Source organism: Lepidochelys kempii, chromosome 9, assembly GCF_965140265.1.
Source record: "Lepidochelys kempii isolate rLepKem1 chromosome 9, rLepKem1.hap2, whole genome shotgun sequence".
Taxonomy (NCBI): domain Eukaryota; kingdom Metazoa; phylum Chordata; order Testudines; family Cheloniidae; genus Lepidochelys; species Lepidochelys kempii.
This window is the reverse complement of record NC_133264.1, coordinates 88,041,080-88,054,962: the sequence shown is the minus strand read 5'-3', so window position 1 is coordinate 88,054,962 and position 13,883 is coordinate 88,041,080. Positions and strand designations below refer to the sequence as shown.

The window sequence follows — 13,883 nt, the reverse complement described above, 5'->3', positions numbered from 1 at the left end:
TATAGAACGGGAGATCCAGGATATGTTACAGATGGGTGTAATCCGCCCCTCTGAAAGTGCATGGGCATCTCCAGTGGTTCTAGTTCCCAAACCAGATGGGGAAATACGTTTTTGCGTGGACTACCGTAAGCTAAATGCTGTAACTCGCCCAGACAACTATCCCATGCCACGCACAGATGAACTATTAGAGAAACTGGGAAGGGCCCAGTTCATCTCTACCTTGGACTTAACCAAGGGGTACTGGCAGGTACCGCTAGATGAATCTGCCAAGGAAAGGTCAGCCTTCATCACACATCTCGGGCTGTATGAATTTAATGTACTCCCTTTCGGGCTGCGAAATGCACCCGCCACTTTCCAAAGACTTGTAGATGGTCTCCTAGCGGGATTAGGAGAATATGCAGTCGCCTACCTTGACGATGTGGCCATATTTTCGGATTCCTGGGCAGACCACCTGGAACATCTACAAAAAGTCCTTGAGCGCATAAGGGAGGCAGGACTAACTGTTAAGGCTAAGAAGTGTCAAATAGGCCTAAACAGAGTGACTTACCTTGGACACCAGGTGGGTCAAGGAACTATCAGCCCCCTACAGGCCAAAGTGGATGCTATCCAAAAGTGGCCTGTCCCAAAGTCAAAGAAACAGGTTCAATCCTTCTTAGGCTTGGCCGGTTATTACAGACGATTTGTACCGCACTACAGCCAAATCGCTGCCCCACTGACAGACCTAACCAAAAAGAAACAGCCAAATGCTGTTCAGTGGACCGGAAAGTGTCAGAAGGCCTTTAACAAGCTTAAAGCGACACTCATGTCTGACCCTGTACTAAGGGCCCCAGACTTTGACAAACCGTTCCTAGTAACCACAGATGCATCCGAGCGTGGTGTGGGAGCAGTTTTAATGCAGAAAGGACCTGATCAAGAATTCCACCCTGTAGTGTTTCTCAGCAAAAAACTGTCTGAGAGGGAAAGCAACTGGTCAGTCACTGAAAAAGAATGTTATGCCATTGTCTACGCTCTGGAAAAGCTACGCCCATATGTTTGGGGACGGCGTTTCCACCTGCAAACCGACCATGCTGCACTAAAGTGGCTTCACACCGTCAAAGAAACTAACAAAAAACTTCTTCGGTGGAGTTTAGCTCTCCAAGATTTTGATTTCGACATCCAACACATCTCAGGAGCTTCTAACAAAGTGGCTGATGCACTCTCCCGTGAAAGTTTCCCAGAATCAACTGGTTAAAATCGTCCTTGAGATGTGGAAAATATTGTTAGTCTTTATGTACTTGGTAGTATATTTAGAGATGCATGTGTCTTATTAACTCTGTTTTCCTAGAGCTCCAGGAAGAAATCCCAGCCAGTGTTTCACCCTAGCTGAGATTTGGGGGGCGTGTCATAAATATAAAGGGAAGGGTAAACCCCTTTGAAATCCCTCCTGGCCAGGGGAAAGCTCCTCTCACCTGTAAAGGGTTAAGAAGCTAAAGGTAACCTCGCTGGCACCTGACCAAAATGACCAATGAGGAGACAAGATACTTTCAAAAGCTGGGAGGAGGGAGAGGAACAAAGGCTCTGTCTGTAGTCGTCTTGGCCGGGGACAGAACAGGAATGGAGTCTTAGAACTTTTAGTAAGTAATCTAGCTAGGTATGTGTTAGATTATGATTTCTTTAAATGGCTGAGAAAAGAATTGTGCTGAATAGAATAACTATTTCTGTCTGTGTATCTTTTTTGTAACTTAAGGTTTTGCCTAGAGGGGTTCTCTATGTTTTTGAATCTAATTACCCTGTAAGATATATACCATCCTGATTTTACAGGGGGGATTTCTTTATTTCTATTTACTTCTATTTTTTATTAAAAGTCTTCTTGTAAAACACTGAATGCTTTTTCATTGTTCTCAGATCCAAGGGTTTGGGTTTGTGGTCACCTATGCAAATTGGTGAGGCTTTTTACCAAACCTTGTCCAGGAAGTGGGGTGCAAGGTTTTGGGAAGTATTTTGGGGGGAAGGACGCGTCCAAACAGCTCTTCCCCAGTAACCAGTATTAGTTTGGTGGTGGTAGCGGCCATTCCAAGGATAACGGGGGTAATATTTTGTACCTTGGGGAAGTTTTGACCTAAGCTGGTAAAGATAAGCTTAGGAGGTTTTTTCATGCAGGTCCCCACATCTGTACCCTAGAGTTCAGAGTGGGGGAGGAACCTTGACAACATGTTAGAATGGATAGCTTTTATAGACATTTTTTAACAATACAATTTTAATTTTCCATGTAAAAAGATTCAAATTACTTTAAAAATTTAAAGACAGTCTTATGGAATGAACTGGACTTTATATTCCATATGTACCAGGCTCAAAGCGAGTGCTTTGTGTATCTGGGAAATTACTATAATGGTTTGTTTTGAAATTGATGGAATTTGTGGTGTTATGACTGTCTTCTCCATTGGATAAAAATACAAAGAAAGATAAAAGGACAGGGTGTCATATTGAGTCTTATTGGGATGGAATATAGCACAGTGTATCTGTGAGGTATTTTAATGTCTCCATTGCTGTAGGATATAGGCAGCAGTGATTTTGCGGGTGGGGGGGAGGGTAGTTGGAAGGTTGCAGATGGAAGATGGTTTCCCTCACATAGAGACTATCTCCTCTTTTCCTTTGAAACATTACTTCGGAAGGTGTGAAGCAACAGGCAGCCAGTGTAATTAACAATTACTATGTGATAAAGCATTCTGCATATGTTGGTTAAGTCTTGACCATTTTATCAGTAATAATGATTGTATAAAACCATTGTATAATATAGGAATATTATTTTGGCAATATGAGATATTAAAATCAATATGGCACATTTCCAAAGAAAAGCTTGATGCTGCTCTAGATAATATTGGTGATTGAATTAGTAGCACTTTTCTCTATGCATTAATACTGAATCAGTGTCCCATCATCATGGTGGTGACACAGTTCTGTTTTGAGATGCTTTTGAATGAGATATAAAACTAAGATCCTGATAACATATCATTAAAGTTCCTGTTATGCTTTCAGTGGAGGTGTGAGCCTTGATGCTCTGGCTAAAATTCTAAATCAATGAACGAATTGCAATTTGTCCACCTCAGTTCTTCCTAAAATTTATTTACATATGATTTTTCCTCTTCTACTGTTTTAAGTATTGTTGTGAACCATTAAAACAGCTACTTCTTGCTCCCTTGCCAATGTGAGTAAAGTAATTCATCTGTGTATTCGGTGCTGGAATTAAATTGTGTTAGAGAGTGTTTCCCTTGCATGCACATTCAGATGGAGAGAAATACAAATTTTAGATTTAAATGCCTCTGTTTATTTTGACTACCAGTCTAATTGGCTGATAGACAAAAGAGAATGAAATACAGTCTCCATCCTAAAATGTAGCAGTCCAGCTGTGTTTTGATCATCATCTCTGCATGTCCTTCTCCCCCATTTTTTCCTTCTTAGTTCCTCAGCATCATGTCTGTTATTACATGTCTCTTCCACAGAAGCAGTAACAGCCACATCACTAGAGTAAAATTGCCATAAGCCTGGCTGGGCTTAATAACATCAGTCTAATGTTATTGCCCTTAACAAGGAGGCATTGTGTGCCAGTTGTAGCATCACCCATGTGATACTTTGCCTTGTCTAATCTACATTTTTAAAACGTGAGGAGTGACTGGGAGGGTAAGAAGTGCCAGTCAGTTTTTGGATATCTGCAAGCCACTGCTAAAGTTGAACCTGTGTGGTGTATAGTTTGGAAAGCATTTGAGGTCCTTGAAATGTAAAGTGCTATAGAAAGGTTGTCAGTGAATTTTAACATATGCCAGTTATTTAAACCCTGCTTTCTCAATATTCTGCGCTTGTAAAAGGAGAAAATATGTTGTCAACTCTCATCCATATGTTGTTTTTGTGAAGAATAGATTTTCAGCAGAAGAATCCAGAAAGGTGCTAACAGAGCTAGGTTTTGATTCTGTAATAAGTGTACAAGCACAGGGGTCTACTTGCACAGAGCTCATTGGAGGGCCTAGACCTTTTTCAGGAACCCATGTTTCTTTGTCAAATTAGTGCCTTACTACTACTAATATATTTAGATTATTAGGACAAATTCAGACGTGGTGTAAGCAAGTACTTTGACATCAGTGAAGTTGCATTCAATTACACCAGCTTTGTAGTTATCTCTTTGTGTCTGGTACTGATCAGCACATCATGAAGAGGACAGTGCTGAGCTTGAAAAGATGCAGCTGACTGCAGTCATAGTGATAAAAGGTTTCCATGGTCAGATTTATTAATCAAGATTAGCTGGACTAGTCTTTTGTACCTCAGAACATCTATGGCTGGAGTTTTAAAAATGTTGCACTTTGGGAATTGTATCCCTCAATCACTTTGCCTTCTATTTAAAATTGTATTTAGGACATTTTGGGAGGGGAGAGATTTTGGGAGGAAAGATATGTGTACCTATAGTGGTCATATAACAATGTTAGTATAATGGTACAAAAACATTGCTTACTTAAAAATAAAATGTTTACTTTTATATTAAAACTATTTTTAGAAGTGGCACTCCTTGGAATCAATTAACTTGCAATAAAGCATCACTTTACAAAAGTAGAATAGTTTTTAAGATGACACTAGTAGGTAGTTTAGAGTTAACAGTCCTATTCTACTTAAAATAAACTATTAGCCCCAATGCTTTTAAAGGATTTTAAAAAAATTTTTTTTTCCATTTTGTTTGGATTTAAACATTCCCTTGTATTAGAAGCCCCCACACTGCAGTATTGTGCTAGTGTGAGAATCAGAACATGAAATTGACTGGAAACTGAATGTAAATGAAAGTGAAACAAGCTGAGCTTAATACAGACATTGAGTCACTGCTCAGTGTGTAATGTTTTCTTCCTCTCTCCCCTGGCATCAGGAGGAGATTCTGTGCAAAACATTCTATAACTGTTTCTGCATTGTGGAGCCCTTTGCTGAAGGGCTTCATAGGCAGCTGCTGACAGGGGAGCGCCTGGCCATATGCCCATCACTGCGGTATCTGAACACCTAATAGATGAAGTGTGAGGCAAGGATCCACAAACCAGTGTAAAGGTCCTTTTGTGGATTAATGAGATCTGTGAGATTTGGGACCCAAGCCCTACTACTTCCACTGGGGAAAGGGCAAAACCCACTTTCCTGACCCAAAAAAAAAAACCCCTCTGCAAGGGAACTGTCAGAACAGTCTTCTCCCCACCCTAGTCATCTCCCAAAGTGTTTCCATGGGATGGTGATCCCCTCTCCAGTGTACTTAATAAATATACTAGATTTGAGCCATGTAACTTCTGGTGCTGGCTCCTTCCCTTCAGTGGATCTTTAGAGTGTAAACAGGGTCTTGTTTCTTTTAATTTCCTGATCTGCTTGCTCATAGCAGAGTTGGAGCTATCATTTTAGAACCACATATATAAAACTAACCCTTATTGGGGGAGAAGGAGGATTTTTTCTTCCAAAGAGGAGAGATGGCTGTATAGGAAGTGATATTACTTAAACCTATATAATTCAATTTGTTGGTTTGTACTATAAAATAGTAAATCAGTTTAATAGTAATAAGGATAAAAAAGACATGCTTTATGACCATGCTGCTCAACTGGCGGATCATGAAAGGCTGCCTGATGGATTGCACCCCACCAATTAAGAGCTACGATATCCTTGTACTTCTAAGATCCAGTAAGAGACTGAGCAGGGATGGGAAGGAGATCCTGCTGCTACTGTTCCTGGTCTCCTTTTAGTTCTAGAGCAGCTAGGGTGACCAGATGTGCTGATTTTTATAGGGACAGTCCCAATTTTTTGGTCTTTTTCTTATATAGGCTCCTATTACCCCCTGGTCCCATCCCGATTTTTCACACTTGCTGTCTGGTCACCCTAAGAGCAGCTCCTTTCTGTACACCTGCAGTTCCTACCCAGGGTTCGGCTCTGGAGCAGAGGAAGCAGTAAGGCCTTAGAACTGGCTTTGCAGCACCTTGGAATGGCAATTTTCCTGCCCTGGTTCTCAGCCAATGCCAGAGATATGGGAATCGGTAAACTAAGAAGAAGCCCTGCTCAACCCAACAGCAGCCCCTGGCCCCACACCTTTCCTGATCTGCTTCCCACAAAATGGCTGAAAAAAAATCATCCTGTGCCCTAAACCCCATGTTGATCATAAGATGATCTTTCAGCCATTTTGTGTGAGGCAGTCCAGAAAAAGAGTTTTAGAACCACTACTTTGATACCAAAGGAGCACTATTTGTGAAAACTTTACAATTTGTCAGGAAGACACAAGTATCCTCTGAGTGAATACCTAGCTTTTAATTTACTGTTTCCCATTTCACCTTCCATTTAAATAAAACAAGATGCTTTTATTTATACATAATATTGAAATCTTGAACGTGTAGTCTCTAGATATGTTTGTTTGCCAGCCAGCATCGTGTGTTTTAAGGTTCACATTTTTCAGTATTTCTGAGGTTTCCACCTTAAACTATATACTCCCTTGGAAAGCCTTTTCAGGAATAATATTTTTCTTGCCTGCATATATCTAACGCTACTATAGTAAAAATAAATAATGCATTCTATGAATGCATTCTAGTAGTAATAATGATACCCCCATAAGCTTATATAGGGTTCTTCACAGAAACAATTCTGAAGCACTTTAAAATTCAAGTTGTTTTTTTTTGTTTTATTTTTTTAAGTACTATCAACACAAACCTTTTCACATTTGATTATTTAAAAAAAGCGGGGGTTGGCTCTCTAGCCCATAGGTAATGGATTCCACGGATGCTCTGCATAATTACTGAAGGCCCTTGCCTTTCAAACATCTAAACAATTATCTAGGTCAGAGCTGTAAATCAGCTGATGTAGCTCTTTAAAGACAAACAGAAAGATAGCAACTCTGCAAGGTATAAAATATCCATATTATTAATCTTAGAGGTCATTACACTATGTATAAAATTGCCAGTGATTAAATCTAGGGTTTAGAACCAGACTGATATACTCAAATTGTCTTGTTCCTGTGACTACACCTTGTAAACACAGAACTGGTCTCCCACTCCTTTTATTTTCTTAATGTGCTCATTGGGCAGCTACCTGTGTCTTTTTGACAATGCAAACTGTAGTCTCTGGGTGCACAAATATTATTTTTTGAATCTGAAAGATTCTTCCTCATCCTTTGGTTGTTAAGTACAGTAGTCTATAACCAAGTTAAAGGATAAAATCTATTTTGTCCTTTAAAAATGTAATGAATATTAATACAGAGGGGGGGGGAACAACAAAACCGACCGCTGAAGGCACACTTTTGTTAGATGGCTTTTGAGTTAGTTTTTAAAAGTTTTTCTCATCTTTGTCTCCACAGTGAAAGCTGCTTTTTCAGTGCATGCAGCAGATATAAAAGTTTGTGGTTTTTATGTAGCATTGAACCAAAATCTTTTATGCCAGTAATTGCTGTCAGTATGGAGATTTTTTTTAAAAAAAGTTTGAGTACAGTAAGTATTGACTATATATAATAGTAGTTGCCATCCTTTTGTTTTGCATTATGTATCTTATTGGTATGAAACTCATAAAGGGGCAATGCCAGCTGGTAAATTGGTATCCTAGGAAGAAGAGTTCTGTCCTTTTTTTCCTGTCAAATTCAGACTAAAGCTAATTCACTTCGAGAGTTTTAAATACTTCACTGACCTTTATAAAAACACACTAATAATTTAGTATTTATTCATTCACTTAAAGCATTTCTCTTTGCAATAGGGGCCAGATCCTTCAAAAGCTTATGCAAGTGATGGTCTGAGACTGTGCGAATAGTGACTTCTCCGGCGAGAGTTCTCAGAATTAGGCCGTGACTTTTTACCCAATTTTGGGCCTTGCTGAGAACCCTCATCAGTAGGAGTTGAGAACTATCTACTCCTTGCAAAAACCAAAACAAAACAAAAAAAAATCCTCTTACTACAGCATCTGATAATTTGGTCACTCTTGTAATGGTATTGTAATGGCCTCCTGTATTTGTGGTTCACTTGTCAAACTACAGGCATACTTGTGGACTTTTATAAGTTTGGCTTTATTTTTTCATCCCCAAAATGTGCCATTTTTATTGTGGTAACCTGGTAAAAAAAATTTCTTACACATTTTAATGGCTAGTGCTAATAAACAGTGATATATAGGTGCTAGAAAATATTTCAGTACACAACTGAAGTAAGAAACCAAGAATTAAAACTCATTGTCTATCACTGTTGGTGCTTATGGTCATGGCTATGATTATCTTTACTACTGTAAGAAACCCCATTGATTTTTAATGGGACTACTGAATATAATGAATTCAGCACACTCCTAAGTGTTTGCATGTCTGGTCTTTCCATTACAGAATTCCAGGGATTAAAGGATAATTTGTGTTTAATTTAACACAAGTGGTGAGAACCCGCAGCTGGTGAAGATTGGGGCTGGTTTGTAGGTTTAGAGGACTTCTTCCTCCCTATTCTCCATACTTCTCTCAAATCCAGTGACATTGCTGGTTGAAAAGATTCTGGATCTAGAAGTGTTTCTCTTGAATCTTGAGATGTTACTTCATGCTTCCTTGAGCTAAATGCCAGTGCGGGAGGGAAAGAAACTGAAGAGGGCTACAGTGTTCCTTAGGGGCTCAGAATCTAAGATTGAAGTATGCATCTGTCATAAAATAAAGGGAAGGGTAACCACCTGTCTGTATACAGTGCTATAAAATCCCTCCTGGCCAGAGGCAAAACCATTTCACCTGTAAAGGGTTAAGAAGCCAAGATAACCTCACTGGTACCTGACCAAAATGACCAATGAGGAGACAAGACACTTTCAAAGCTGGAGGGGGGGGTGAACAAAGGGTGTCTGTCTGTCTGTGTGATGTTTTTGCCGGGAACAGATCAGGAATGCAGTCTCAGAAACTCTGTTAAGTTAGTAAGTAATCTAGCTAGAAATGCGTTTAGATTTCCTTTTGTTAAATGGCTGGTAAAATAAGTTATGCTGAATGGAATGTATATTCCTGTTTTTTGTCTTTTTGTACCTTAAGGTTTTGCCTAGAGGGATTCTCTATGTTTTGAATCTGATTACCCTGTAAGGTATTTACCATCCTGATTTTACAGAGGTGATTCTTTTATCTTTAATTAAAATTCTTCTTTTAAGAACATGATTGATTTTTCGTTGTTCTTAAGATCCAATGGTTTGGGTCTGTGTTCACCTGTACAAATTGGTGAGGGTTTTTATCAAGCCTTCCCCAGGAAAGGGGGTGTAGGGCTTGGGGGGATATTTTGGGGGAAGACGTCTCCAAGTGGGCTCTTTCACTGTTCTTTGTTCAACACGCTTGGTGGTGGCAGCATAGGGTTCAAGGACAAGGCAAAGTTTGTACCTTGGGGAAGTTTTTAATCTAAGCTGGTAAGAATAAGCTTAGGGGGTCTTTCATGCAGGTCCCCACACCTGTACCCTAGAGTTCAGAGTGGGGAAGGAACCTTGACAGCATCCCAGTAGGCAACCTCTTGAGGAGTCCTGTTATAGAATAAATAGGGTAGCTGCTGCTTGCCTCCCTGAGGATTAAACCATTCAGAACTGTATTAGACAGAAAAAACTCAATTTATAATACCTCCCTACCCCTTCTCCAAAATAAAATAAAATTAAACTTAAATTCCCAAAGAGGGGTAGGAAAGGATTGAGATGAGTCTTTTTTCTCCTAAAAACTTGATTCCTCTTTCTCTTTCTGAGTGTCGTGGTCTCTCTCACACCATTGAAATAACTTGCCCTACAAACTCTATTGAAATGATGGAAAAGAAAGCACAGAGTGCAGTGGAATGGGGACCTGACTTTTTCCCTGAGAGAGACCCTTTTCTTTGTGATAATCCCTTTCTCCTAAACACCTGGGGTTTTAGTTTTTGTTATTTCTGTCTGCCCGCTCCCATTGGTCTTAAGATATGTCTACACTGGAACTTGAGCTGGAAATTACACCTGAAGTCCACATATCGCTAGTTCTGATTGAGCTAGAGCACTAAAGATAGATGTGTAGACACAGCAGTAAGACAGGCTAGCTAGTATGCTTCCATCCAAGATGCTAGGTAGCTACTTGGGCAGCTGTCCTCTTACACTGCCATGACTACCTTTCTATTTTTAGTTAACTAGCTCAACCAGAGCTAGAGTGGGTCTGTCTACGCAAGCCAGAAATTACACCTTCCGAATCCTAAGTAGACGTAGTCTTGGCCAGATGTACCTCCTACGTCGATCAGGGCTATGGAAAATTTCATGACTTGTGCATCGTAGTTAGGTCTGCCTAACACCCTGTGTAGATGCAGCTAAGTTGAGAGAAGAATTCTTCCATCAACCTAGCTACTGTCTCTCAGAGAGGTGGCTTACCTACAGTGATGGAACAGGCCCTTCTGTCGATATAGGAAGTATCTACACTGTGGCACTATAGCAGTACAGCTGTAGTGATCTCATCTGCAGACTCAGTCTGAGAGCCCACAAGCACTTGAGTGAGGGTGGTCTTCAGGCTAGGCCCCACCCACACTTGCCTCTGCGCTCTTATTTCTTGCTCATTAGAGTTGGTTGGTCAGGGCTTCTCTATACTTACAGTGCTGCAGTGGCATTGACCACTGTCAGAAGAGAGGATACTGGGCTAGATAGACCATTGGTCTGACCCAGTATGGCTATTCTTATAAGTATGTATATAAGATTATTAAAAGCAGTACCAGGAAAAGTTGGTTGCTAAGTTAAATATTTTGTTAGACTGCTCCGTTGTGTCCATAGCTATAATATAATGGAAAGGGCAAAAGTAGTTGAGAATTTTTCAGAAAACTTTCCCATACTCAACGTATCCCATCTTATAACACACACTCTCCTCTTTTCCCCCAAACCACCAGTTAAAAAATTATATATCAAAGGTCTTAATTATTTGAGTACTGTTACACTGAAACAACATCTATAAATGTGTTTACTCCACTCAGGAGTCTCTAGTGTTCAGGCTGGTTCATTGGTAAATTAAAAAGGCTTGCAGTTTAAGGCTTGACTAGGTATCAGCACAGCACCAATGTAGCAACATTCAGGCTATTGGCTGAACTTGTGAAACGTTTGGGATATTTAGGAAACAGAACATAAAAAGTTTATGTATAAACATTTTTCAAGTGTATTTTGTTTTATATGGATGTATTTTGAACTTTAGACACTGTACAGAGTAAAGTAAATATTAATATTCAGGTGCTTGTCACAACAGTTGAAATCAGTTGATGAACTCTTGCTTTTACAGTCCATTGATTTAATCGTCTTGGAGGGGAGGAGGCAGGACATCTTCAGTTTGAGTCCATTTATTCTGACTCTTGGGACTAGAATTGCCTTTTCTCATTTTTCTGACAGAACTTGATCTTGTTTGTCCTTCTGTGAATAATGTAAAGTCTGTTTGCTCAGGCCTTTACCTGAAGGAAAATTGGGGTTTATGTCTTCACAGTTAAATTTCAAATCCCAGGGTATTGTTTTTATTTTGACATTTGCCAATTTGTTACATTTATGTATGGTATGCACTTAAGAGCTGGTGTGATGGGCACTTTTTTAATTAAAAAAGAAAGGTAAAGCTGCTTATACAAGAGTAACATAATAGGCTGATTTTGAACATGGATCTTTCCAAACTGGAGCAGTAAAATACATTGTGAGTGTGACATGGGTTAATCGATGTATGGAAGCAGTAACCATCGTATGTAAGTACAAACATGATTGAAGGCCTTTTCTTAGTTTTTCGTTCATATCTTTTGTGAGGCCCCTTACATCTGTTATATTTTTTATCAGACCTAGTCTCATAATGTTTGTCTTGTTAATAAAAAATAATGTTCTTCTTAGTCTATACGCTTTTTTTATTCACAGGTGCTTTCCAGTTAACTTTTTACTGTTTGTTCAGATGACAATTAAGAGATATCCGTAACATATGTGTTAATAGAAAACTTCATATACGATAATACTCCTTGTCTTTCTTCATATAATTTCTTTTGGAATGTTCCTGTGCTTGAAAATGTTATTAACAAAGAAAGAAAAAGACTTTCTTACTTAACGTTTGTTTAATAGGATGAATATTTTGATCCCACTAATTCCCACAGTTTTCTTAGGGATTGCATAAGGAATATGTTTGATCTGTTGTTGTTTTTTTTTGCTTTGTCTATGAAATTAAAAAACATATTATTTTATTTAGGAAATTTGAGAACCCCACTCTTGAAGAGATGACGTGTAACAGTCCAGATAACTCTGAAGCTTGTGCCACACCAGATTGTGACTATGACCAAGAGATGGCTGAAGAGTACTCCAGACTGAGGACTTTTGCCAACTTTCCAAATTGTTGTCCTATTTCTGCATCAACACTAGCACGAGCTGGCTTCTTTTATACAGGAGAGGGAGACAAAGTGAAGTGCTTCAGCTGTCATGCAACTATTGAAGGGTGGGAACATGGAGACTCAGCAGCTGGAAGACATAGAAAAATTTCCCCAAAATGCAAATTTATTGCTCGATTTAATTTTTTTAAAAAAGATATGCATCCTGTTCTCCAAAACTGTCAATGCAGAGTTGAAAACTGTTCTGGAAATTCAACCCTCCAGTGCTCTTTTGACAGATCATCTGATCTCAGTGCAGATTACCTTTTGAGAACTGGGCAGGTTGTGGACATGTCAGATAGCATGTACCCCAGGAACCCTGCTATGTGCAGTGAAGAAGCTAGGTTAAAGTCTTTTCACAACTGGCCAGCCTATGCGCCATTAACACCAAAGGAGTTAGCCAGTGCTGGGCTGTATTACTCAGGTGTTGATGATCAAGTGGAGTGCTTTTGTTGTGGTGGAAAACTGAAAAACTGGGAACCTTTTGATCGAGCTTGGTCAGAACATAAGAGGCATTTTCCTAGGTGCTTTTTTGTCCTGGGCCATGATGTTGGAAATGTTGGAAGTGTCCTAAATGAATCTAATTTTGCTGAGGTTGGCAGGAGTGGCTTAAACGATGCAGATCACCCAAGAAATCCATCTATGGCAGAATATGAAGCACGGATCAAGACATTTGTGACATGGAGATACTCAGTTGTTAAAGAGCAACTTGCTGAAGCTGGGTTCTATAGTATAGGTAAGCTAGATGGGGTTTTCACGTCTGTTTGTTGCAGCAGAATTTGTGCATGACATGATTTTGAACAGAATCTCCATTAATTTAACACTGAATGACTTGCCAAAACAAATCTTTTATTTAAGGCTTTACCTTTGTTTAACACCTTAGTCTTCAAATGCTTTTTAATTCTACGTTCACTTAACTCAAATTAGTTGTTACGACATAGCTAATACGGTATGTTCTCCTGGTTTATTATTGAAAGATGGCATGCAAAATATCAAGCATTCTTTTGGAATGATCACAATCTGAAATGTCACATCGTTCTCCTTTTTAGCAACAGAACTTTAAATAAAGAGAATATCTTAAGTAGTGACCTTTGTCTTTTAAGCCCATTTTAGGATGTATGCCAGTTCAGATTTTGGCTCTTGGACAATGACTGGCATCATTAAAAAGTTATCTTATCATATTAGAAAGAATGGAACACTGACCCGCAGCTATCCTGACCTGCCCTAAAAAGAGGAATTGTGGTCTTGTGGTTCACACACAGTGCTAGCAGCCAGGAAATCTGGGTTCTATTCCTATCTCTGCCATTATTTTTTATTTGTGTGTGAGTTGATATTGTGATAGCACCCAGAGTCTCTAGTCTAGTAACAACCCAGGATCTGTTGTGCTAGATGCTGTACAAACTCATGGAATATGTGGTCCATGCAGCAAAAAGCTTCCAGTCTTAAAAACTTAGTGTGACTTGGTCAAGCTGCTTAACCTCTCTGCATCATTTTCCCCATCTGTATAATCGGACTAATTACATATTAGGCTTAATTAATCAATATTGGAAAGTCACTTTGAAATCC

At 39.3% G+C, this 13,883-nt stretch overlaps 1 protein-coding gene across 1 annotated transcript in view; it reads left to right on the top strand.

Annotated features, from left to right (window-relative positions):
- XIAP (X-linked inhibitor of apoptosis) overlaps window positions 1–13,883 on the top strand; it is a 61,106-nt gene that overhangs the window by 25,113 nt on the left and 22,110 nt on the right. The window contains exon 2 of the mRNA XM_073361290.1: window positions 12,143–13,053. Within this exon, the coding sequence (XP_073217391.1) occupies window positions 12,171–13,053 (883 nt within the window). The 5' untranslated portion in view covers window positions 12,143–12,170. The remainder of the gene's footprint in view (window positions 1–12,142; window positions 13,054–13,883) is intronic.